The sequence below is a fragment of the Buteo buteo genome, chromosome 12, assembly GCF_964188355.1.
Source record: "Buteo buteo chromosome 12, bButBut1.hap1.1, whole genome shotgun sequence".
NCBI classification, from domain to species: Eukaryota; Metazoa; Chordata; class Aves; order Accipitriformes; family Accipitridae; genus Buteo; species Buteo buteo.
Window position 1 is genome coordinate 38,266,856 of NC_134182.1, and position 25,730 is coordinate 38,292,585.

Genomic DNA, 25,730 nt, shown 5'->3' on the forward strand with positions numbered 1-25,730 from the left:
CAGAATTACGACTCTTCAGTTATTCATCATGATAATAAACAGAGAGATAACTATTAACCATGCATCACAGTAATGAACAGTATCACTTACATGAGTGCCAGTGTAAATCTGCGCGAGCAGGGCTGCGCTCTGCAGGGAGCGGCTGCAGCCCAGAGCTGGTTTGGGCTCAGCCCGAGGACCACGTTTTGCAGCCGGCCAGTGGCCCCGCACCTGTGCCAGATTGCCACGCTGAGCCGGCGTGGGTCGGCCGGCTCCGGCACCCGGGATCAGACATTGCAGAAGAAGAGGGGAGCCACGGCCATGGGTCACACTGGGCACTTCCCATGGGGTAACTGGTGACCAGCCAAAACCGGGTGTCCTGGCACGGTGGGGAAGATGTCGGTGCATCGCTGTTGCACACTGATGTCGGTGCCGCTGGGAGAATTCGCACCGCACACCGATTTATGGCCAAGGAAGCGACGGCAGCGGCTCTTCAGCTGTCATTCAAAGCCCTATGAAAGCCTTCTCCTGCTCGCAGCGTTCCTGGTCACCACTGCGCCCAGGGTGCTTGCCCACACTTTTCTGGCTTGGGGGGGCCCCCTGAGCACCTCGAGGTCTTTGTTCTTCTCCACTCGCCTCCTCCAAGGCCTCTCGTCATTTGTGCTGTCCCGCTGCTCAAACTGGCTGGAGGCAAACCACAGGCCAGGGGAGCGCCGGGCTCCGGCACGGGGCCACGCTCACGGCTGCAAACCAGGAGTGCAGCTTGGCACCCCGGTGCCCCCAGGCTGCCCCATCCGCTCCACGTCACCGCCGCCGGCTGCTCCCTTCCCGGCTCTGGCACGTAGCCCCGGGCAGCAGGAGCTCTGCCGGCGGCAGTGTTGGCTGCCGGGGCTGTCGCTGAGCGTGGGTCTGTCCTTCCGGGTCTGCTCTCGGCACACGCAGCACGAAGCATCCCCAAAAGCAAACCCCTGACCTCCGGGATGAGCGCGGGGATAGGAGATGTCCACACCGCTCCGGCTGGGAGAACGAACACAGAGCCCGTATTCTCCAGGGCTTCCACCAGGGCTCACACGGAAAGAAAAGCTGCTTTATGCAGCCGAGAAACTTCTCATCCACCCACCATCGCTTCTGCTCCGGCCCTTGCCTCTGCATCCTGACCTGACCTCCTCTTGGCGGGCGCGCACCAGCCCTCGAAGACTTTGTGCTCCGGTCTGGTCTCTGAAACGCCTTGTACGTCTGCGGGCAGACACCTCTGCATCACCTAAAAGACATTGGGGATTTGCGTGCAGGAGAGGAAGGAAAACAACAACAAAAATACGGCCTTGCTCTTTCATTCACATATTTATTAGGTGGACAGATCATTTGTGGTCAGATGGGCTTCGGGCTTTACAAACGGGGATATTTATAAGGCACGCAGCACGGCGGAGCTGTTCTGCGTGTGCGTCCAAGTCATTCCTTCCCCAGCACAAGGTATAATGTTGCCTTTGTTCGGCTGCCTCCGACGGCCCGGCACAGCAAAGCGTGCCGTGCCCCTCCACCGCGCACCACGCAGCCCTGCATGCTCGCCGTTTAAATAGCGCACAGTCCCGGCGCGTCCCGGCTCTTTCCACACACACCGTGGCCCCGGCAACTGCCGCAATAAATCAATAGGAAAATAGAGGCTGCCAGTTAGACTAAACAAGTGCATTTGCAAGGATTGCTAACCCTCATTAATCACTCTGACAGTCCTAAAAACACATTTCCCCTTTAATGACTGTATTTGGATAATCAGAGCTTTTTCCTCGCGGCGGCGGGGTGACTGACGGCGGGCGCGATTGCGGCGAGCGCCGGCACCGGGGTCACCGGTGAGTCAAGCGCTGGAGGTCCCCGGCAGCTCGGGGTGAGCTGGAAAAGTTGCTGTTGTGCAATAGGGAGGGGAGCCGCCGGTACAGCCTCAACCCTCCCTGCGCCCGTGTCCAACACCCACCTGTGTTATCCCAGCCCCTGCCCTCCCACCCCAAACCCACTCCCCACCACCTGGGTTTGAAAGGGCCTTTTTTTTGTCGCTCCGCGTTGCCTTTAGGTGACTTTTGCCTCCCGGAGAGGTTTGAAACCTCGCACATTTTTCTGTATAAATGATGCAACACATTAATGCACAGCACATTATGAAAATGGTAATTCAAACCCATACAACTCTAAATTAAGCCATACATTATCCGACCCACTCAGCCATATATTTTGTAGAAAGACAGGATTGAATCAAATCAAACTGAAACTGTGGAGTGCAGGTTGTTAGACAGAATGATTAATAAAGTGCATCCCAGTGCTCTTATTATAAAATGAATTCTGCAATAACCTGGGCATACATTACATAGGCAGTTATTTAATATATTGGCAACACAATCATTCCCTAGCAGATAAAGCCCCTGAGTGTCAACTGCTGTCAGATGATACTTTGCAGTGTTTACACAGTCCGGCCCCGGTGCTGCAGTCTTTAGGGAGGGGAAAAAATATTCCTCGGGGAACCTTCTGCACAGCAGGACATATCCGAGCAGCATCCAGCTCCCACCGTCGGTGGAGGGAAGGTGCACGGGCTCAGTTTTGGAGCCGAGAGCATCCTGGCGCAGGAGGGGTTTGGGGGGAGAGGGGAGACGGACTTTTGCCGTAAGGGGAGGATGCACCCAGCAGCTTGCCCTGCTCTGGGTGAAGGACTCCAGCCAGGACGGCGGGCTGTGCAAGCCCTTCGCCTCCTGCCCGGGCTGCTCCGCAGCAGCTACTCACTGGCTGGCACACGGCACGGCCCCGGCAGCCCCGAGACCGCACCGGGCTATCGCACCTCATGCATGTCCATGGGCATCGCGGCATCGCCCTCTCGCCCCGTGGCACGAGGCTCTCCAGTGGCACTGGCAGTGGCTACGGCCGGGGAGAAGCACGGGGGAACAAAACGCCGCGGCAGGGACCCACGACAGACATGGCATTTTGGCGCTGCAGCTGAGGAGCCGTGATTTACGCCGGTGCGGCGCCTGAGCGAGTCCGACCCCGAGCAGCATCACCGGTGGGAATGGGGACCACATCCATGGAGCAGCGATGCTCCTGAAGGGAAGTGGGACCCAGCATGCCTTCAAATGCCACCGCGTAGCTCCGCGGCAGAGGGGATGGTAGCACAGGAGCTACCCCATCGGTGCTCTGCCCGACACCCCGCAATGCCCTGCTCCGCGGCGAACGTCGCCTGCAACACCCAGAGCCGAAGGGTTCAGCATCCCGCTGGAACGCGGAGACAGGAGACACCGGCGCAGTTGCGATAGCCCAGGCCTGGCACCCCTTTCTTGCCGCTGCCCGCCGGGCACAGCAAACGGCTGCAGCAAAGCCCCCTCTGCTCCAAACCCAGTCCTGCAAATCCCAGGCCCTCGCCCTGCAAACATCCCGCCCCGAAGGAGTGGGACCACCACAGGCAGACCCAGACCCAAGCCACGTCCACTGTGGAGCGAGGGGTAGCCACGGACCCGCAAAACCTGCCTCCCCCGAGCCTCCGGGAGCTCGGGGACGGTGCTGCCCACCCCTCCGCCGGCTGAGGGGAGTCTGGCCCCCGGCACCACCAGCCTCTCCCATTTCCAGCCGGAGACCCCGGCCAGGGCCCTCCCAGCTGGCCGCACGCCTACGGCCACGCTTGCAGGAGCGGGCAGAAAAATAAAAAAAAAACCCCTTGGCAAAACAAGTCCCTGTTCTAAGCGCATTATTTTTCAGCTCAAAGGACACAAAGGAATTTAAACACAGGGCATAAGGCAATATAGAGAAGGCAATTAACTGGGATTAATTGCATGACTCACCCAAAATGCAACAGGAGTAAAGCGCTCAACAGCAGGAAAAAGTGATGTGGGGCAATAGGCGCACGTGGGATTTCAAGGGGGAGCCGGGGCACGGCCGGGGGGGTCCCGCTACAAAGGTTGGGCTGCTGCTAGAATAAAAGTCCCTTCCTCAGGGTGTGGGGTGGGCAGCAGCACGGCCCCCCCCCCCACCTGCTGCTGCCCAGTGGGGCTGAGCAGGCAGCAGCCCCCTGCCCAGCCGCAGGCTCGGTGCTCGGCGGTGGCAGACACAACCGGGCAGCTGGTGATCCCCGCCGGAGGGATGGGAGCCATGCCCATGGCAGAGCCATTTATCACACCCCCCCCCCCATACGCGCCCCTCGCACAGACAGCAGAAAAATTAAATGGGGGGGGGGGAGAAGCCTCCGCGCCAGCTCACAGCTGCCCACACACGTCCGACGGGGAGCGGGTCGGGGCCCCTGTTTATATTGCGATTTCCATCCCTAAAACTTCATTCTCTGCTCCGAGAGGGCCCGCCATCCGCTCCCCGCAGCGTCTGGAGGGGGGGGACATGGGACACACACACACACAGTACTGGGGCTGTTTCCACCGATTTCAGCTCAAACGCCTTCTCGAACCTTCCCTCCGCCGCCACACGCGAGAAAACCCGCCGTTCGCTTTCCTCCCCGGCCAACACACACGCGAGGGGGAAGGAACCGGGGGGGGGACGACACCGGGGTCCCCCTTTTCTCCTACCCGAGTCCCCCCCCCCCCATCCCACCCTCAACCGGGACGGGCCCCGATGCCCGGGGGGGCTGCGGCAGGGCCCCTCTCGGTGCCGGGCTGAGTCCCGCCAGCCCCGGGGGGGGGGACTCAGGACCGCCGCCGCCGCCGCTAGATGGTGCTGGGAGCCCGCGGCCCCGGCACGGAGCCCCCCCCCCCCCCCCACACCCCGGTGCCGGCTCGGAGCACCCCGAACCCCCGGTACGGTCCCCCCCAGGTCCCGGTCCGAAGCCCCCCCAGCCCGCGGCGGCGGGTCCGGGGTAGTTTAGGGGGTGGGGAGGGACGAGAGAAGACACCACAGGGTGAATATAACCAAGAGTCATTTATTAACAAAATAAAGACTTACCAAGCCGCAGCTCATCCACCCGCCACGCTCTCGCCGCCCTCCCGCTGCTCCGGCCGAGGGGGCACCGCGGCCCCCGCTGCGCACCGGTGGGTCCTGCCCGGTGGGGCCGCCGCTCTTCGGCCCCCCCCGCCCCTGCCCCGGGGAGAGGGGGGGGGGACGGGACACACGGACGGACACACAGACACACACACACACGGATGCGCGGTCCTGCGGCCCACGGTGGGGCCCGGCCGCGGGTGGGGAGCGGCGCTGGCCGAGGAAGAGCCGCGGCGTGGGGATGGGGGGGGGGTCGGGGAGGGGGGGGGGGGCCAGGCCTTCCACCGCTGCCGCCCCCGAACACATTGCAAAAAAAAAAAAAAAAAAAAAAAAAAAAAAGGAGGGGGGGAAAAAAATTTAAAAAAAAAAAAATTACATCTGTTAACTTTACAAACGAAGAAGAACAGAATCCCAGAATGATAAGCACGGAGGGGGAGGAGGAAAATGCCTTTTTCTCTTTTTTCCGCCTTGTGTGTCAGGAGTCATGCAAGAATTTCTCAGGGGGGAAATTAAGAAGGGGGAGGGGAAAAAAAATTTTTCAAAAGAAACAGAAGGGAAAAATAAAAGCCCCACACCTGCAAAGTAAAGAATTTTTTTTCTTTTTTTCTTTTTTTTTTTTTTTTTTTTGGACACAGACTTTTTGCATACCATTGATTCATTGGTGTATTAATGCACTTATATTCCCAGCTTTAAGCTAACATACAGTAAATAAATACACAGTCCAAGGAGGGAGTGGGGGGGGGGGGGCCGGGGCGAGGAGGAGGCTGGAGCAGGGCAAGGGGCCGCCGTAGTTACTGATATCCCAGTGCAGAAGCTGAAGTTAGTCTTTGGCCGTAGAGCGCGTATGGAGAGTAGTAAGGTCCGGCGGCCGGCAAGGAGGGCACCGGCAGGGCGCCGGCTGTGGGCAAATGGCTCTTGCCGTAGGGATGGTACCTGTTTAGTCCCAAAGTGTGTGGGCTCCTCAAGGAGAGGGAGGCCGGTAACGTGTTGGGGCTCCCGGGGGCGGCGGGCGGGAGGTGGAGGTGGCAGGAGGCTGCGGAGCCCAGCCCGGAGGTAGGGTAACCCGCCAAGAGTTTTTCCGCCCCCGGCAGGGCCGTGTGGGTCCGTAGGTGGGTGAGCAGCTCCTCCGAGGTGGCAAACCTCTTGTCGCAGGGTCCGCTGGCAGACACCCAGTTGCATATGTGGGGCAGGGGGTCGTTCTGCAGCATGAAGCCGTAGGTGTAGAGAGGGTGGCCGGGCAGGCTGGGGGTGCCGCTGGAGGAGAGCGTGGTATGCACCGAGTGCAGCGGGTGCGTGGGGTACACCAAGGGGTATCCGCTCTTCAGGCTGCCGGGGTCGTGCACGCAGCTGGAGCAGTTGCCGGAGCCCAGGTGCGAGGCGCTGTGGTAGCTCAGGCAATATGGGTCCCGGCATAATCCCTGCATGAAGGAGGGCGGCGAGGCCCCGGTGAGCGGGCTGGAGCTGGGCGGCTTGCCCGGCAGCCCCAGCGCCCCCGGCAGCTGGCTGCCCACCAGGCCCGGCTTGGTGGGGTCCAGCCCGGGCACGAACTGGGAAGGGTAGCCGGCGTAGGCGCCGACGATGGAGCCGTGGTAGCCGATGCTGGAGGGCGGCAGGGGGAAGACAGAGTGGCCCGGCTTGTAGGGCGAGACGGGGGCCACATGGCCGGAGGGCGGCAGGGCGGGGGGCTCTGACTTGCGACCCGAAGGGGGCTCGCCGTGCGCCCCGGGCTCCGCCGCCCCGCGCCCCAGCCCCCCGCCCGTCCCCTCGGGGCTGGGCTTGCCCGCTTCGGGCTCCTTCTTCTCCTCGACACCCTTGGGGTCGGCGTGCTGCGGCGAAGCGCCGCGGGAACCGCCGGGCGAGGCGGCGGCGGCGGTGGCGGCGTGCGGGGGAAACGGCGGGCAAGCGGCGCTGGGCACCCGAAAACCGGCCTTGTCCGCTCCTCCCTCCTTGCGTGGCTCCCCGCCGCCCTTCGAGTAGGGCTTGAAGCTGGACTTGTCCTCCGGCGGCGAGTCCCCGCTGCCCGGCGGTTTCAGGGCGGCGGGGCGGGCGGTGGGCTCCTTCTCGGCGGTGGGCAGCCCGGCGGCGGCCACGGCGTTCAGCTTGGAGGAGGGCGGCGGGTCCGGTTTGCCGATCTGCGAGCAGGTCTGGGCCAGCAGCGCCAGCGGGCTCTTCTTGGCGTCCAGCTGCGGGCGGAGCGGAGCCGGTAAGCTGGGGCGGGGGGGTGGGGGGGGGGGGAAACGGGACCCCGACGGCGTCCCCAGCCCAGCCTTTCCCCCCCCCCCCCCCTTTATTCAACCCCCATCCCACCCCCAAAATTCCGGGTCTAGCGGGGCCGGGCCCGGCGCCGAGCCAGGGCGCGGGGGATGGGGGGGGGGACGCGAAGGACCGGGGTGGGGGGGAGCCGGGCTGCAGCGGGTGGGGGGGGGGGGAGAAGGCAGGGAAGCAGCGGCTGGAGAAGGGGGGGAGGAAGCCGGGAGCGGCGGGCAGGGAAGAGCCCGGCCGGGAGGAGAGCCGGGAGCGGCGGGCAGGGAGCCCCGGGCGGACCCCGGGGAAGGGGGTGGGGGGGGGGGAAGCGGCGGGCACTGACCTCGATGGGGCTGACGGGCGTGGAGGAGAGCGGCTGGAGGTACTCGGGGTGCAGGAGGTGGCCGCCGTGGGCGCTGAGCATCTTCAGGACGCGGATGGGCAGCCGGCTGGCCTGGCGCAGCGGGTCGGCGGGGGGCGGCCGGGGCGACGGGGCGCCCGCGGCTCCGCGGCTCGGCGGGGTCCTCGGCCGGGGCCCGCCGGGGGCACCGCTCATTTGGGGCGGGCGGCGGCGAGGGGAAAAAGGGGGGGGGGGGGGAAGCAGGGAAGCGGGGAAGGGGAGGGGGGGGGCGGGGGCGCACGCCGGGCTCCGCGGGGCCGGGCCGGGCCGGGCCGGGCCGGGCGGGCGGCGGAGCGGCGGCGGCGGCGGCCCCGGCGAGACGAAACCCTTCCCCGGCCCCACCGACACGTCAAATAGCCCCGATGGCGGCCGCGCTCCGAGGGGGCCGGCGCCGCGCACCAATCCGCGCCCGGCCGGGCCCCCGGGGCGGGGAGAGCCGCCGGTGGGGGGGGCGAACCGCCGCCGCCGCCGCCGCCGCCCCGCGCCGCGCCGCGCCGCCGCGTGGGGGAGAGCCGCCCACGGCACGGATGGGATGGGATGGGATGGGATCGGCACGGCGCGGCACGGCTCGGCTGGCAGAGCATGGCGCGGCTGGCTTGGCACGGCACGGCTCGGATGGCACGGCACGGCACGGCACGGCATGGCACGGCACGGCTCGGCTGGCACGGCATGGTTTATCATGGCATGGCTCAGCTGGGGCACCGTGGCACGGCACTGCTGGCACGGCACGGCTCGGCTGCCGTGGCACGGCTTAGAGAAGATCAGCCCGGCACGGCTTTGCACCGGCGCAGCTCCTGCACCCAGTCTGCGTGCCCTACGCCCAAACCCGCACCCAGCACCTGTGCCCTGCCACCAGGCTGACCCCTGCACCCAGGCCAGACCCTGCACCCTGCACCCAGCATGCATGCCCTGCGCCCCATGCCACCCCAGTGCCACACGAGGCGAGGGCTGCCAGCACCCTGCCCGGGGCCATTCACCCAAGTGGGGCAGAGCGAGGCCCCCGTGTCCCTGCAGACACAGCTCGAGGTCTCTGCTGGCCCCAGAGACAACCCGTGGGGCAGCGCTGGGGTCGCTGGTGGGACAGCAGTGTCACCCAAACCTGAAGGGCCAACGCGGGTTGCATACATACTTTTTTATTTTGCATGCATTGCAGTCACTAGCATTTAAATTACTTTTAACAGCAGCAGCGCTTGGCTATCACACAGCATTTTCTGTTCTTGGGGTAGTGACCAAACAGTTCACTGATCATTTCACGCCATCAATAAATACGCAGCCATCAGGGATGCGCCCAGGGCACCTGCAATGCAACAAATGGGGCTGATCTTAACCCCGGTCCCACAAAAAGTAGCAGTTCCTTTACGTACCTACAATACTCTTTTCTTTCAGGGCTCTTCTACTTTCTTTGGTTTGTAGAGTCTTAAAATTTTGCCAGTGATGGTGCAGACTGCTGTATAACTAATTAAGCTTCCTAACAATTAACTTCCTATTTCTAGTTACCTTTTCCAGACATCTTTGAATTAAATTCACAAACCCCTGGGGCTCCACAGTCAGAGGGGGGGAGCTGAAAACCACTGTCCCACCGAGATCAGCCAGGCTCTTTCCATGAGGAGCCAAGGCACACGGATAAATCTTGGCGCTTTACCCCGTCTCGCCGAGCCTGGCACGATGTCCAGTGTGCGGCGGCTGTGGGGTCCTGGTGGGGTGGGGAGCTGCTCCCCTGGCTCTCCTGGGCTTCAACTGGGAGCTGGTGGGAGAACGGGGGCTCGGGGAGAGATGCACAAAGGGATGGGGATGTGGGGTCGTGGGAGGAAGTTGTGGGGGACGGGCTGGGGCGAGTACTGAGAACCTTTGGCCTGGAGAAATGCAATGTGGTGTCTTTAGGAAAGGAAGGTGGGGAGCTGGAGGGATGCTCCACCTGCAATGCAAGGCAGCCGCGTGTCGCACTGCACACGCTGAACCCGTCTGCCGGGTCAGGTACTGAAAAGCGAAGGAATGAATGTTTAGTGCACGGGGGTGATGTCATCGCTGCGCTGCTAAAATCAAGGCTTATCTGGAACAAATTCCCTACTGAGAGTGCGGTAACCCCGTCCCTCTGACTGGCACAGTGTGCCACCAGCATGTTTATGACTCTGGATATTTGACATTTTCGTGTTTTCCTTCATGTACCTCTGGCTGAAGGCATATCATTTGCTAATAGCGGGTTGCACGGTGATTGCTGGCGGCAGAGCCGGGACTGGTGGGGAGAAACCAGCTTTCCTGGGGCTGGGTGCTGGCTCCGGGCAGTGCCGCGGCACGGACCCACCTCTGCCCTCCCCGGGTTTGGGTTTCAGTGCCTCCTGCCTACCGAGGGAGGGAGAGGGGAAAGAGGGAGAGAGACAGACACCTCTAATTAATCATATTAACTCCTGAGAGATGCTTTATGTTCCAACAATGTCGCTATTATTAAGTTCACGTGGTCACCCCTCATCAAGCCCCTCTGCACCAGGTTCTGGGAAAAAAGGCTTTGCTGGATTTCCCCGGCGAGTGCTGGCATCGCCCTGGCGCAGCCCGACGTAGAGTCCCACTTCTCCAACCGCTATCAATCACGCCGACGGTTGGACCTGTCAATTTTCCCTCTTTGTGAGGCTTTTTTCTTCTTTTTTTCCCCCTCCCGAAGCTGACCGCAAGATTGATTCAGTCCGGACAGCGGGGTTGTAAACGGAGAGGCGCTGCCTTTCAAAGGAGCCATTCAAGTAAGGAGGAAAGAGAAAAAAAATCTTTCCTCAAAGTCACTCGAGTTGTATGCCAACAACAACACGGCCTTAACAAAATAACATAAAATAAGGTGGGACGAGTGCGTAAGAGCAGCGGCGATGCGGCAGCGCTCCCGAGGCCGGTTCCCCTGGCGGATGCTGAAACGGAGGGAGAGCACGAAGCGGCAATACCTCCGGGGCTGCATTTATCACTTCCCCCAAAGCTCGGGTCATTTCAGAGGCCTGATCCTGCCCTGCTGCTGGCACACCGGAGAACATTTCTGGATTCAGCTTGTGTTTGCTGGATTCAAACTTCCATCCAAGAGTCGTCATGGATAATGATGAATCCTGCTTAGTGTTGGTGCCCTTACCGTCTCTGGTTATAGTCTTCATTCTAAAATCCGTGTGGGTCTTGTTTTCATTAAGGAGAATGGTTAACCAGGGGGGGAGAAAGTGGAACTTCCCTATTTCATGTTCAGTTCTGCTCCAGGACAAGTCACTCTCTGCTTAGAGACTGCCCATCACAAAGGGTTTTCAAATAAAATAAGCGAGACCACTTGCCAAAGAAAAATTACACAGGCACCAAATGAAAAGCAAAATATTTTGAATAAAAGTAAAGCCAAAGAAGACAAAAAGCCTCCGTGAGCGCTTTCAGAAATGACTAATGATATTTTTGCTCCCTAATCAGGGCTTGCCCCACCTGGGCTGCTATTAAGGAGGTTTTATTTTTCCAAGGACGAATCCCCAGCGCAGAGCCTTAACAGCGCTGATGGACTCTGATGCTTTTGCAACCTGCGAAGCATGGCCGTGGAAGAGAGAATTGTGTTTTTCTTTCAGTTTAAGATCTTTCAGTAACTTGGGATGACTCCCGGGCAGGGCTTTTGGGTGACACACACCACAGAGGTGCCCCTCACTCCCCCAGCCCCTTTCTGGCCTTGTCCCACCGCTTCTGGGGGGTGCAGAAAGGTGCTTTCCAGAGGAAGGCACACACGATGCACCAGGTATTTTTAAAGAGTGAGAAAAAAGCCAATTAGGAAATGAGTGATGTGCAGGGCCTGCGGGAAACCCCCTCGGTCCCAGCCCTGCCTGCGGAGCTGCCTGCGCAGGATGCGTGCCCGTCGTGATGGGTAGGACAGCAGTCCTGACTTCGAGGAAATTGCTTTCTGAGGCAGTCATTATACAAACCATGGCATTAAATACGTAAATAGTAACTGCGTCAAAAGAAAGTGTATTTCCTGGGGAGTCAAGTGTCTTTCTTTACCTGCCTGCTTCAGCAGCCAGTAACAGTGCAGAAACGTACCTATGGACAACACTTTCTCTAGCCCTCGGCGCTTTTATTCTCTGTTTTTGCCCTCCCCTCTAGCAGAAAAATCCTCTCCACTTTTACAACATGTTCTTGCGTTGCTGATAGGCAGGAGGTGGCCCTTAGCCTTGTGAGTTTTCCGTACCGCGGCATGGACAGACGCCAGCTCCGGGCACGGGCACCCCGAGTCCCAGCGGAGCTGGGGGTGCAGAGCGGCGGGTGGAGAAGGAGAGAGGCACCCGAGTGCTGCAGCCTGCACGGAAAATCGTGGTGGGGTAAGATAAGACGTGAATTTAAACCACTGTAACTCTTCCGGCGTCTCTCTCTGCGCTGCGCTCTTAGTCTGGAATAAGTAAATGCCTTTCCCATTTCATTGCTGCTGGACACGGTTTAAGGGAAACTGGGAAAATGTTCCTCGTCTGGCAAAAGAGGGTCTGCCCAGGAGCTGCCGGGGTGTGCGGGGAGCAGCTTCGCCGGCCCCGTCGAGCCGATGGGCACCGTCTCCCACCTCAACAGGGCAATAAGGGGACGTTTGCTAAGAGAGACAGGGCAGAGGGGTGTCCCATGGTGGTCCCAGCCCAGGAGAGCTGGGGGGGGGGAGTCAGGGGTTGGCACCGGCCGTCGCTGCAGGATGGGCATCCAAGACGCTTCTTAAAAGCCGAGCTTTTCTTTGCGCGTCGGTGCTTGCTGCATACCTGCTATTTTGTAGGTAAAGCATCTTCTATTAGCCACCCTGTAAATGAGGCCACGGCAGTCGCAGCCCCTCCAGCTGCCTCGGTGGAAGAAAACGTGTCGAGTCAGCGGTTTCCCTGCCCCGCTCTCGAGTCCCGAGTCCCACCTCTCCCTAGCGCCGCGCGAGCTGAGGCCTCGCTTTTAGCTGCAGAACAAGTGCATAAAAATGATCTTATTTATTACAGGAGACATGTTTTAAAACAACTGACAAAATTGCAAGATGTAAAACGACAAGCAAGTGCTTTTTCTTTTTTAAACCCATATAGACTTCTGGCAATGATAAAAATAGTGTTTTCTTTTTTAAAGTTGGAATTAATCTTTCTTTCCAAAGCAATCATGTAGCAGGAAAAGCAGGAAGACACTTAGATAATAACTGATACTCACTGGGTGATGGTTACTTATTGAATAGCCGGGTAGCCTGCTTTCCTCTGCAGAGCGATTAACATTAAAGAACAGCGTGAACATTAAAGCAAAAAAAGGTGAGGGGTTTTTTTCCCCCCCTATTCCCTTGATGTGTGACTAACAGCTGTTTTTCTGTGTGACAAATCAGTGGGGTCTTCCTGTTGTTGATGTAATGAAGCTGTTTCCTGGTGTGAAATTCTAAGGGATAAATTGCAGGAGGGGGAGGAGAACATCCCACACTTATCAAAGTGCTTCGGAGGGGAGGGAAGCTCTGCGCTCCTCACAGGGATGGGCAGCGGATCAAAACAGGCAGCGGGGCTGATGTCAGGTCACAGCCACTTTACTTAAGCCTTTTTTTTTTTTTTTCCTGTTTATCTCTTAAGTTTTCTGCCACTGCAAGCAGAATGATGATCTTTACAATGACGGGTTGTTAGGAAGGAGAGTTTGGGGTATTTCCCCCGTTGACCCAGTCTTACTTAACATCACGGTAGCGCTGCAGAGAGCTGTATGAAGCAGTCTAGCTGATGTGCCTCAGTTTCCCCATCTCTAAAACCGGGGGCTGACAGTGACCCTGATGTCCACCACCATGAGAGCAGTGGGAAGGGGCCCTGGGGTGGCTGGGTGCTGCCCGCGGCACCGGCCCACCCAAAAGCGCTGTGGGGACGCAGGCGTTTCCCACGGCTGGCACCGGCTCAAGCGCTTGTGGGGGATCTGCCTTGGTGGGTTCATTTAGTCCTCAGACACCCACAAAAAAAAAAATCACTTTTACCTGTTTTTCTTTTTTTCTTTGCCAGTATTAGTTAATTAAACTATGCAAATTAAAACAACTTAATTTCTATAATATCAGGACCAGAGCCTCAAACCATTTGGTGTAGCTCATCTGGCATGTACGTTACATAAAATGTTTGGAGCGGCTCTAATAAAAATGAAAAAGGCTGTAAATCAAGTTTAATTTATTCATTTTCTGTATGGTATGAAAGCATGCCAAAATCAGATTATTTATGAGCCCTTCATAACAATAGGCATTTTTATTGGTTGCAAATGACAAAAGGGGTTCTCAGAGGGATTTTTTTCTTCTTTTAAATTTTTTGAATGCCTTTTCAGAAACATTTATTTTTTTGGACTCTATGATCTCAAAGAAAAATATTTAATCATTGATACAGTAAAAATAATTTATATTTAGATACTGAAAAACACATCAGACTTTAAAACATAAATATACAGAGCTAATCCAGCCCAAAGGCTCAGGCGAATGCTACACCACAGGTTAGAGAAAAGAGCTGTGATTTATACCCGCTTCCTTAAATTTCCCATTAAGAGTATAATCTCCCATAAGTCTTTCACAAAATGTCTGAGCCACTCGGGGTTTTTTTCTTTTGCTTTTCCAGATCCGTTTGGTGGGTCGATGGGCACACACGTGCTCTGCGTGCATGGTCACACGCGTGTGCCCAAGCACTCGCCTTGCGGTGACTTTCTCTCTCTTTTCCCATCCACGGCTAATTCACAAAATCTCTTTCTCGGTGGGTAACTGAATCCCATGAGCTCTCGTACAGGTAAGGCAGGTTACCCTCCCTGACACACAGAAAATCACGGATAAACCAACCATGGATTCGCTTCTGCCTCCCGCTTTTCAGCTCATTTAAACCACCTTTTGTCTATTTTCTGGTACCGCTGGACCCAGAGGTGGGTTTGGTGACAGGCACTTGCCGCACACCCAGCGCGGCGGTGGAGGGCAGATACGCATTAACCGCCGGGACCGTCGTGGGATGCTCTTGTCTGCACCGTCGTGGTCCCGTCCGAAGCGTGCCGTGACGGGGACGAAGGTGCCGGGACGCTCCGCTGGCTCTGGGGAGGGATGTAAGGTGCGATGCCGATGCCGGCAAGGAGTGTGACACCGTGCTGGCAAGGAACCTGCAGCAACCCAGAGGTCAACATCCCTCCTCTTTGAAATGCCACTGTTTAGGAGTGGTATTAGCCAGAGCAACCCTAAAGCCCCAGCACCCAAGTTTTGGGGGCAGAGAACCAGGCAGGTGGGCAGCACCCGCCAGCCCCCCGTAGAGGAAGGGCATCCCCAGGGACGAGATGGGCTGCGACCATCTCCACGATGGGGACAGTGCCGGGGACAGTGCCACGGGGAAGTGGGTGCCATCCTGCCCACAGCATCCTGGGCATTGTGGCCGACAGCCACCTGGCAGCGAGGAGGAGGCAAGGGGAACCCAAAACCTCTTGTGGAGGTGGACAAAAGCCCGGCTGGATGGTGCAGGGGGGGGGGACTGGCTTTGCCAGTGGGCTCTGGGTAAGTGTGATGGGGAGGGGGCAGAGAGGCACCCCCTCCTGCAAGAACAGGGGCTCTCTCTGCACCAATCCTGAGAAAATAAAAAAGAAAAAAAACAAGAAGAGAAAAAGAGGGAACCCCCCTCCCCAGGAGAATTAGCATCCAGGATCTGTCAGTCACTGGGAGCTTTTGGTAAAAGGGGCCCCTTGTCAACCTCTGCCTTTGATGTGACTGGGACGGAGGTGCTCAATTAAAAGCCTATCAGTCTGTAAGTAAATCAACGCCTATCAGGCTTGTCACATCAAACAAACGATTATTGCACGAACCCGCCCACCCCATTAATCTGGCTGTTCCTTCTTGACAGCTCAGGGTCAGGGCACTGTAAATCCTGCACTGGATTGCAGCCACCTGGAGCAGGATTAAAGCAGCCCTGCAGCATGTGCTGCTGCACCCAATTACTCCCCGGCAGCGGGCGGCTGCAGCAAGGGGTACCCGTGGCCCCAGCAGCCGTGGGGTGCCCAGCACGGGGCTGGGGTCCCCACCGGAGCTGAGCTTTGCACAGTCACGGCCGGTGATGTGGGTTGTTTGGTGGTGCCGCGTGGCCGTGGCAAACGTTGGTTTGTGTTGGCACCAGGGATGCTCAGCTGTGTGGTACGGGGAGCTCAGCACCCGGCTTGTGGGTGCCCGGCACCCAGTGCCAGACCAGTATTGCCAGCACGTGTTTGGCTACCGAGATAACACCGGAGCAGCTCCGAAGATGGCTCTCGGTGGCTCTGGGAAGTTATTGCCCATAGGGATGGTCGCACCACAGCCCCAAGCTCACCCATTGAGGGTGGACAGCCACCGTGTCCTTAGTGGGCTGGTTCAAACCCTGCCCTGAGCTGGGCAGGTCGCGTTTAAGCCTGTGACCACGGGCAGGGATTGACCTTGGCGAGCCTCTCGGTATCTCACACGATAAAAGGAACCAACGGGTTGAGCTTTCGGGTGCTCTTTGGGCCTGGATTAGCAGCAGCGGTCCCCGGGGACACCAGGGTTTTCCCATCAGGTCACTCAAGGTGAAGACAACTGGGCAGCAACTGGGGCTCCTGCCCTCGTCCGCCCGGATGCACCATGTCTCTGGCACCGGGGCTTTGGAGCAAACGGCTGGGCTGGCGGGGAGGAGGGTGCTGGAGCCCAGCAGCGGACGGAAGGTGGCCGGGGCCATCGGCTCCGGAGAACAAGCGGCTCTATTCAAGGGAAGGCAGAAGCCAAACTTTCTTGAAAAGCCTCTGTGCTGCGGCAGGAGCAGCCTCGGGGCAGCCGGAGCTTGTGATTCCTGCGCGCAGAGGTAGAGGCTGTTTTAATAAAGGAAAAGCTGAATCTCAGATCACATGAGGGCAGTGCCACGGAGTAAAGGCAGGGAGCGGGGCGAGCTCCAGGGAGGCTGCAGGTTGGGTTTTGGGAAGGGGCTCGGTGCCCCTATCCCGCCGAGGGCTCTGTCGTCCCCATGTGCTGGCTTTGCCCTGATGGCAGAGCCCCAGTGAGGTCCGTCCGCCTCTGGGGCTGTGGGCAGCACAAGGGGCACCCCCTGACCCTCCAGACGGAGCACACATAACCGCCCCAAGGATGTCCGTACCGCTCTCATCTGCAAAACAGAACCCGCACCCCGCCAGGTCTGAGCCTGGCAGTCCCCGCGCCAGCAGGGCTTTCAGCCTCGCGCCTCGGTGGAGGGGTCTGCTCCACGCGCGGGGTCCCGGACCAGAAGAGCATCCCCCGGGCGGCTGGTGACTAAAGGTCGCATCCTGCAGCCGGCAGCAGGACGCTGTGCGGGGAGGGAGCTTGCTCCCCTTTCTGCCTAGGCCTATTATTAGCATCTTCCCTCTCCCGCAGAGCCTGGCGCCTCATAATGCAGCTTTGGCTCGCTCTCACGGCGCGGAGCTGTCAGCCGGGGCTGCCCTGCCTGTGCCGAGGACGGACGCTGGCTCTGAGGGCTCAAGGATCCCCACGGCGAGCGTGGCTGGCTGGACACTGTGCTGCAGTCTGGGGGACCCTGTCTGCCCGCTGCTGCCCGCTTTCCCACCGGTTCTTGGGCAGCCGCTCACCCCGCAGCGATGGGCTGGGGTTTGGGGGACACTCCTCGGTGGGCAGCATCGCCCCGACGTGTGCGGTGTCACCGGGGCAGCAACCCAAGGGCTGCCCTCCCTGCCTCAGTTTCCCCATCTGCAGCAGGGGTGAAATGGCACTCACTGTTCCTGGCTCCTCAGGGGTGCTGCAGCCCCTCCACGCCAGGATTGGGGTGCGCCCACGTGTGGGTGCAACCTTGGCGCTCCGAAAAGTAGCCCATTCAGCACTGGAGGAGGAGCAGGTTTTACACGGCCCAGCAAAGCGCGTGGAGAAAGTGAGGCTGCTGCGTCCATCGCTGCCTCGATGCATCCACCCACACCATCCACCCAAGGATGGGGAAGCTGGAAAGACGAGGCCAGCGTGAGCAGAGGTGACACCAAATAGGAGACAGACTCTCACCGCGCCACGTTTGATATGGTGACACCGAGTCTTTTGCCGATAAGCGGTATCACCTCCCTGCGGATAGCCATCACCCCTCACCCCTGCCCGGCGCACCCGCCTGGCGCCCTCGGCTCTCCCACGCACGTCAAGCAACACCCGCTCGCCCCAGCAGATAAGCACCACCATGTCCCCGCCATGCCCGGCTGGCTCTGCCCGGCCCCAGCCCTGCGGTGGGAGATGCTGGTGCTGATGGGGAGGGTGGAAAGAAAATCCCAGCTGTCACCTGCTGCTCCCACCCAGGTGAATTTTGCATGGGGAGAAAGGCTGGGGGTGCACGACCGGGGGGATCTGGCCCTGCGGACTTTATCTCCCACACATGATCAATGCCGAGTTTAAGTAAGGTTTATTGGTATCTGTAATTTAACATGACATATTTCTAACATGAATTACTCTGAGATCATCGTGTGCATAAAATATGACAGGAATCTTTTAAGTGCAAGCATAGTTCTCAGTTAATTTAATAACTGAGATGGAAAATGGAATAGCATTAAATTTAATATTTTACATAATGCTCTTACACTTCCTTCACTTGCTGCTGGCATCATTTGTTTTCCCTTCTTCCTCATTTACGGCCCGCTCAGCCCAAATTGTCCTGGAGCCCGGCCAGGGAGGGGGTTGCTGCCCCCTTGAAGGGCCATACTGAACCCCCCTGGGCAGCCAGAGCTGCCCCCGCATCTCCCCCATCCCGTGCAAAGGTGACGGGACACGCTGGGTGCCCCCTCGCCTCTGCTCTTTGCAGATGCCTGCATGCTTGGCACCTCCTGCAAAGCCCCGGTCCTGGTGGTCCGAGTCCGGCGGCCGAGTCCCTTCGGCTGCCTGTTATTGCGCTCTGCTCCTTCCTGAGGGTCTCGGCAGAACGACCTGTTTCATATGCCCCATGCTGAATAATGACACAGCCACCCTTCACGGCCATGAAACTAAACTTGCTCTTTATTAAGAAAGCGGTTTCCAAGCTGAGCCCGCAGCCAGCGGCTGGCCCCGTGCACGCAGGCACGTCCAGGGATCCTCTTCCAAACTCTTCCCGCTCCCCTTCCCTCCGTCCCCCTGCTCCGTGCAGGCAGCCACCAAGAGCAAAACCCCTGCCTGCAATAGCTGCCGCTCAGCGCAGGGATAAAACCAGGCCTTGCTGCAAGGCAGCGTTGCTTGGAAGACAGCGGAGCAGTTGCAGGCGATGGACCTGTCAGACCGTCCACCGCTGGGACAGGACAGGATGGTGCTGGACGGAGGTGGGGGGTCCCACTCCAGGCTGGGATGCTGCTGAGCCGACAGCCTCCCACATAGTGGGTACCGAGGCCAGAGGCAGACAAGGGGTTAATTCAAATCACAGCAGGCTAATTTACCCTTCTGCTCAGATCTCGGAGGAGAGAAGGACGGGGTGTAATTGCCGGGTGAGCGAAGCCCACTTGACCCGACGAGCCCGTCCCCGCGTGTCTCGCTCTCGCTCGGCGCTGCTCCGGGCAGCCCCTGCTCTCCTCCCCGTCAGCCTCCCCCAGCTCCCGCTGCCCTTCGCCCCAGCACGGCTGGTGGCAGAAAATCGAAGCTGACCCACTTTTACAAGAAAATCGCCTGACGACGGCCGTGCCCGGGCTCCCCATCCGGCACACGCCGGGACCTGAAGCGTCCGTGGTGAGACCGACCCCCACCCGAGTGGGACGGGGACCGGGGGGGGCACGAAGCCCCAGGGACACCCTCGCCGGGGCGGCGGCAGACGCTCCACGCCAGGTTTTGGGCTCGCCGTGGGATTTGGGAGCGCGGCGGATGCCCGTGCACTGCAGAAGGGATCAATACGGCTCTTAGCCTTGTCCCTTCCTATTGAGCCTCGGCGCGTGATTTAAGGGGCTCCGGTAACGTGCGTGCCACCGCCGCGAACAAGGTGTTAACACCGAGCCGCCGGGGTTATGGCTGCAAAGGAGCTGGCAGGGCCCAGGCAGGATTGGTCCCTCCAGCCCTTGTCTGCTCTGGTTCAAAGGGTTCCCGTGGCTGCGATGAAAGGAGGGTTGCTGGAGGGATTACAGCGGGGAGGGGAGGCTGATGCTGCTGGGAACGGAGCGGGCTCTTTATCGGAGAGTAGCAGAGCCTGACAGTGCTGTAACTCTCTCTTCTTAAGGAGATGAGCTTGCAATAAACCAAGGAGCACATTAGAGGTAACGAGACAAAATGGCAGGGTTTTGAAAGCCCAGCAGAAGCAATAATCCAGCCTGGAACAGAGAGAGCACTCAGCTTACCTCTGCCTTTTGGAAACACTGCCGTGTTTTTGCAGCGCTGCCAGAACAGTTCTTTACTGTAACTTGGAAAGTCTCGGACGCGGGTTTCAACACCTCGCTCTCACACCACATAATGCAAAAGTTAATTCTACTTTCAGGCTGATGTCAACATTCCCCTTTATTGCCACGGCGAAATGTGAAGACTACATTAATTTGCATTTGCTGTGTGCAAGTAACGCGTTCCAGATAATCACGGTAACTCCTCAAAGGTATAGACGAGAATTTCCTGGATAATGTGCTGGATGGAAAAAGCTGATGGGATCCAGGAGAAGGAAACGGCATTGTGTGTTTTCATAGCTCCACCTGGAAGCAGCGCAGCCCAGAAATACAGGCTGCAGCACTGCAGACCTCGGCTGGGCTGGCTTGCCTTGCCGCGGGGAGGGTGAATTTGGGGGGCTGGGGTGGACACTGGCACTCGCTTGCTGGGAGAGCATCTCCCAGGGCTCAGCAGAAGCAGGGCGTAAGGAGTGACCGCGGAAAGCCGCGGGAAGGGATGTTCTCCTCCCACACAACTTTTAACACCAGTCGGCCACTTCTCCATAAAACAAACAACCCATCACTAACTAGAAGCCAAACAATTATTACTTTAAGCAACGTGCTGAAAACATAGATGCTCCAGTCTGAGATAGTAACGACCCTTTGTCTATGGAGCCGAGAAATATATTGAGCCCTGGGTGCCTGCACAGAAACTCGCCTTGTGCCCCGCAGTAAATTAATTGGCCTGAACTCAGAGGATCCTCCCGCACGTGAGCGCTTCGGCCAGGATATATCAGTTGAGGGAATGGATTTTCCATCTTCCCTGATATATCGCGTGCCCCAGATGATGGCAATGATCGCACATCACAGCTAAAGGCTTCAAAGGGGCTTTGCAAACCGATAGCCGGACTCTGGGAAGCTCGTCCCGAAGGTGCCGGGAGGAGAGCCATGGGGCTCAGCTGGGCTGGCTGGGGCACAGGGCTCTGCGCTGGGGCTGCGGGAGGGGACAGGGGACCCTCACGGATGGGATCCATCCTGTATCCCAGCCCTATGGCTGCGCTGGCCACCCGCCTGGCATAAAACTGCATGCAGGGATCCTGCGATGGCATGTGGGAGCGATGAATTCATTTCCATTTATGATCTGTTATGATGATACCCCTGAAGGATAAAAGTCTATACATAATAATCTCTCTCTTCAGCTTTGTTAACAACTTCAATTAACAGAGAGCTGTGTAATGCTTCATCAGCCGTTTGGATTACAGATGAAATTAAGCCATCATATTTATGAACTACGCAGTGAGTTCGAGGAAGACTCCACATATTTTACATTTAATAACTTGCCCTCTCATTTTATTTATAACGTTAATAATGATTTGGTGGCTGCTTTGGGGGGAAAACATAAATGACAAAGCGAAGAAGCCGGCCGGGCAGGGTAAGCGGAGCTGTGCTTTATGGGAACAGCGTGCTGTCAATGCCCAGCCACGCACCTCCTCACTTTGGCTCCTTTCTCTTTTATTTTTGATTAAATAGCCCTGTGAACATGGAGACTTCTGCCTTGTAATTGCTTTCCACTCAGCGCTTTTAAAACCCGGGCCGAGGGTTAATGATTAAATCCCGCGGCGTGGACCCGTCGCACCCACCAGCCGGAGCATCGGCAGCCGGCACGCTGCCAGCGGGCCCCGCGTCAGATTTTGGGTGCAGTTCACAGGTCCCGACCCCCGAAGGAAGATGGATGCCCCGTGCTTCAGTGGAAGGGCCAGTGCCTTGCTGCGGAAAAAAATGAATATTTTTCCCTAAAGCAGGGATGGGCAGTGGGAGGCAGGCAGAGGGAGGGCTGCTCCTGCACACCCTGTTTCTTCCCATCCTTCCTGGCTGCCTGCGCCAGGCAGGACTGGGGCTGGGGGGTGCTCGCCGGGTGGTTTTGGGATGCTGCTCCCTGCCAGGGTCTCCCCGTCCCATGCTATTATTACCACCCTTTCTAATTAACCTGCAGGCTGAAACCACGTTGCGGTGTTCCCAGTCTCTGTCTGGAGCACTGGCACACTGAGAGGCTGAGCAAGGTTAATTAATTTGAGCAAAGACTGAAGCCTAAAAGATGGGGAGCAGCACACTGAAAGATGACGGCTGGCAAAAATCATTAGAAGCATCTTTCAACAATCTATATACTGTTATCGATCCTGTTATAGATCATGTTCCTTTCCCCTTTTTTGCAGGATCTTCTGGATCGATACAGCAAGTGCATTGAGACTGTAGCAACACATTTAAAACCTTATAAAAGGTTATTTAGTTGCTAACAGTGCAGCAGTTTCTGCAAAGCCTGCCAAAAGGTTACAGCTTTTTGGGCATCATAAATTACAGACGACAGGGAAAAAAAGTAAGTGCGGTTTTCTTTATTGTCTCAGTGATGGATGGGCTCCTGAACAAGACACAAAATACATCATATCACCTTTAATGGGACCACATTTCTGTAGCCATAACTCACAATTTTAAAATAGAAAATGGTGAAATATGGCGTTGTATATTCCACTCCTGACATATTTATGAGTCCTTCCCTTCTTATAAATACAGTGATTGCTATTTCAAAGCAGCATGTCAGGTATGAGCAGAGCACAAACAGCTGGTGCGATTGAAAAATTATAGCCAGAGTTGGACGTTTTCAAAAACTCTCTCTAGCAGCAGTAAATTTACAATGTTTGCACTAACTGTTATTAAAACCAAATCCATATCTTGGCAACAGGAATCCAGCGCTCCGGACCAGCTGGAGTGACGGTGCCGCTGACAGCCGGGGTGAGCCCAGGGGCTGCTCCTGGGGAAGCATTAAAAGGCACTTTGAGGGCCCCCGGCTCCGGCCGGGGGGTCTCGCAGGGGAAGCTCTGGAGCCCGTACGGTGCCCGTGGTAGCTGCGTGTGCCGCTCTGCGCCGTGCCGGGCACCGGCAGAGCCAAGGGACCAAACGTGCAGCGGGTGCGGACCGGTGGAGCTGAGCTTGCTGCTGGCCCCTGCTCGCAGAGCTCTGCCGACCCCGGCACCGCGTGTCGCGGGGACCTGGGGAAGCGAGGACGGAGCATCGTCGTCCTCCTGCATGTGCAGGCAGCTGCCCGCCCTCACACCTCCCGCGGGCAGCAGCCATCCCACACCCTGGCTGGATGTGACGGGTGTCAGCTGCATCCCGAGAGCGGGCTGGCTCAGAGCATCTCGCTCCAGCTCTGGCCTCTCTCGAATTTATGCTTCGGTCCGTAATGGCAGTTTAATGTTACACTAATAACACACGCTTCGGGTCTGGTGCCATTTCTGTATCATTACTGCCATTCATTCGGCAAGAGGGTTTTACTAGTAAATACCTCGCGGAAGAAATAATCCTGCCAAGAGCCCTCCTGAGCATCACTCACCCCTGGGAGCAGGGGGAATTCTCTGGCCTCATTTAGGCACACAAAAGGCCTCTAATTAGCTTTTTGTTTAGTCCGATTATGAATGTGAGTTTTGACCTTTCAAAGTGATTAGCTTTTGAAGCTAACTAATTTGCATAACATCAGTTTCTAAACTACATATACAATCTAGGACCAGACTATCTTGTTGTTGTTGTTCACTCCTTTTCCTTTTTTTTTTTTAACAGCAGCCTACAGCAAACTGCCGAGCTCTGTATTTTAGGCCCTGGATGAGGCCCTGCTCCTGCCCATCTGCTGGGCTCATCGGCAGCGGGGCAGATCTCCAGCACTTCAGGGATCTGGGTGAACCCAGTTTTAGGGCACATGGGCTTTCCCCAAGCCCTTTTCCGAAGCTCTGGCTCTGCTGTTGCTGGAAAATCGCATCACCCCGGAAGATGTCCGCCTGCGGTCCTGCTGCCACTGTCAACACATGGCCCACCCCAGCTCCCTGGGACCTCCAAATTCCCCAGCAAAGCCCAGTATCCTTCCAACTGGGAAGCCGATCCCTCCCATCAACTGTCCCTGGGGCGCAGGAGCAGCACCGGCCCCAGCCGGCGGCACAGATGCGGCCAAGGTCATCGGTGGAGGCGCAGGGAACAATAGGCTTTAACATGTTCTTTGTGGTAGCTAAATTCAAAACTCTTTATCACCGATTTACATTCCTTTATCTGGGCAAAGTCCTCCAGAGGTGCATTTTATTACCCTGGATTATTAAACAAAAACTTTCTGATAATGAGCCATTGGGATCTCCACAGTTGCTTTTGGAGTGGGAGCCCGGTCACCGGAGACCCGCTCCTGCCGCTGCCGATTTATCAGCCCCTTGCCGCCACGCAGCTATCGGGACGGGGCTGCCTCTATCTCTGCCGGTGATTAGCCCGTCCCGCTGCGAGAGTTCTATGTCTCCCTGGCCCATGAATAATAGAAGATAAAACTGTTGCTTTGGGCAAGTCTTCTTGGAGAGTGTCTCCTGGCGCAATAGCTCAGGGCTTAGGGGGCTTCATGGGAAGGTGGGGGGGAAATCAAAGTTTTTTGAGATAACAGCCCTCCTCGACTTTCCTCCCCTTCAAGAGAAGGGGGCCAAGGGCTCAGCACAGGACTAAGACTGAGGAAACCCTGACTTTACGCCTGGCTCTGGGAGAAACCCCTGTGCAGTTGGAGGCAAAGCTGTGTCCCCCCTCTGCCCACCCCAGAAGCAGCTGCCCCAGCCAGACCTGGGTGCTGCAGACCCCCCCAAACCCACCCATGTCCCTCCTGCCCAGGCTGCAGCACCCCAGGCAGCGGCTTTGGGACTGAACAGCCCCGATTCCCTCGTCCACATCCCTGTGAGATGCAGACACGCCGCCCCCATCCCCGGCACACGAGTCCCCTTCCTCCCCGTACCCCTCCCTCCCCAAACCAGCGTCTATAATATTTTCTTTCCTGCACACATGCAAGGACCTCTGAGTTGACTGCTCTGTTTTATAACATTGCTGTTTCCTGGCCTGGCTTTATTACATCTGTTCTTTGGGGTATGGTGTTATAAATTGGGTATGTGATGACGTGTAATCACTAACTGCAAAGCCAATACATTTTCGCTGCAACAGCAGCAAGACAAATAAAGGCGAGTGGGAGAGGCTGGCGAGGCTCTGACAAAGGGAGATATATACACCGGCACAGCCAGAGATAATTTAAAAATCTGATTGGGGATTGAAAGCAATGTTATCCTAATGGAGCTGGCTTCGCTTTCTGGAAGAACGACCTTAGGTTTTGGGAAGGGTTTTGGTTTTCACTAACAAGCCCAGCTGCGTCTCCAGCTCTTTTTTGGGATGCTTGGGGCCCAGCGTGGCCGAGGATACTCCCCATCCATCCTGCCCCAGCAGCACGGGAACCGGGGGAGTTTCCTGGGTGAGAGCCAAGGCCAAACCAAGGCTGTTTTCCCTGGCCACTGCGGGCTGAGCGATTTCTGGAGGGCAGAGCCCTGCCTGCTTGCTGCAACACAAGCAGTCTGGTGTCCTTGCCCACTGGGCTCTGCTAGGTAAGGACCTGGCACATCCCTGCTCCTTCCACCCGGCAGAGCGGGACCCTCCTGGCCCCTCAATCCAAGTCCAGCTCAGCTGCTCCAGGCGCTTTGTCCTGGGAGATTTCTCCAGAGCCCAGGGCTGGAGGGTGGCTTAAACCAACCTAGACTCAACCTGTTTTTTGATCTGCAATTCAGAGGTGCTTCGTGTCCACCCAGAAATAGTTTCCACGACTCAGGAGCCTGCCCATGCGGGCATTGTGCTTGGCGAGCCATTAAAACGCCTCTTCGCCCTGTACCTGCTGCAGCTGAGGCTTGAGTCAGCGTGGGGCGAGAGGCAAACCCAGCCCGAGCTTTGGTGCAGGGTGAGCTGAAACTGGCCCCGGGACTGTTGTCCTTAGTAGCAATAATCACTTGTGCAACTGTGCAAATGTGGCCAGCGAAGATGGGATGGGTGATAAATGGGAGGGAGTCAACCAGCTGCAACTTAAGATGTGCCTGTATGCTGCTGC

General features: G+C 57.7%; 1 protein-coding gene and 1 long non-coding RNA gene across 2 annotated transcripts; one reads left to right on the forward strand and one right to left on the reverse strand.

The window, feature by feature from the left end:
• Window positions 1-4,847: 4,847 nt before the first annotated feature.
• Window positions 4,848-7,766, reverse strand: ZNF703 (zinc finger protein 703). Its single transcript, XM_075043493.1, has 2 exons — window positions 7,514-7,766; window positions 4,848-7,109 (listed from the first exon to the last, which is right to left on the reverse strand). The coding sequence occupies exons 1-2, from the start codon at window positions 7,724-7,726 to the stop codon at window positions 5,718-5,720; spliced, it is 1,605 nt and encodes a 534-aa protein (XP_074899594.1). The 5' UTR covers window positions 7,727-7,766; the 3' UTR covers window positions 4,848-5,717.
• LOC142038245 (uncharacterized) lies at window positions 7,005-23,889 on the forward strand. The gene is made up of 4 exons (XR_012652549.1): window positions 7,005-7,129; window positions 22,012-22,172; window positions 22,536-22,585; window positions 23,411-23,889. It is a non-coding gene; the product is annotated as an uncharacterized LOC142038245 (long non-coding RNA).
• The last annotated feature ends 1,841 nt before the right edge of the window (window positions 23,890-25,730 follow it).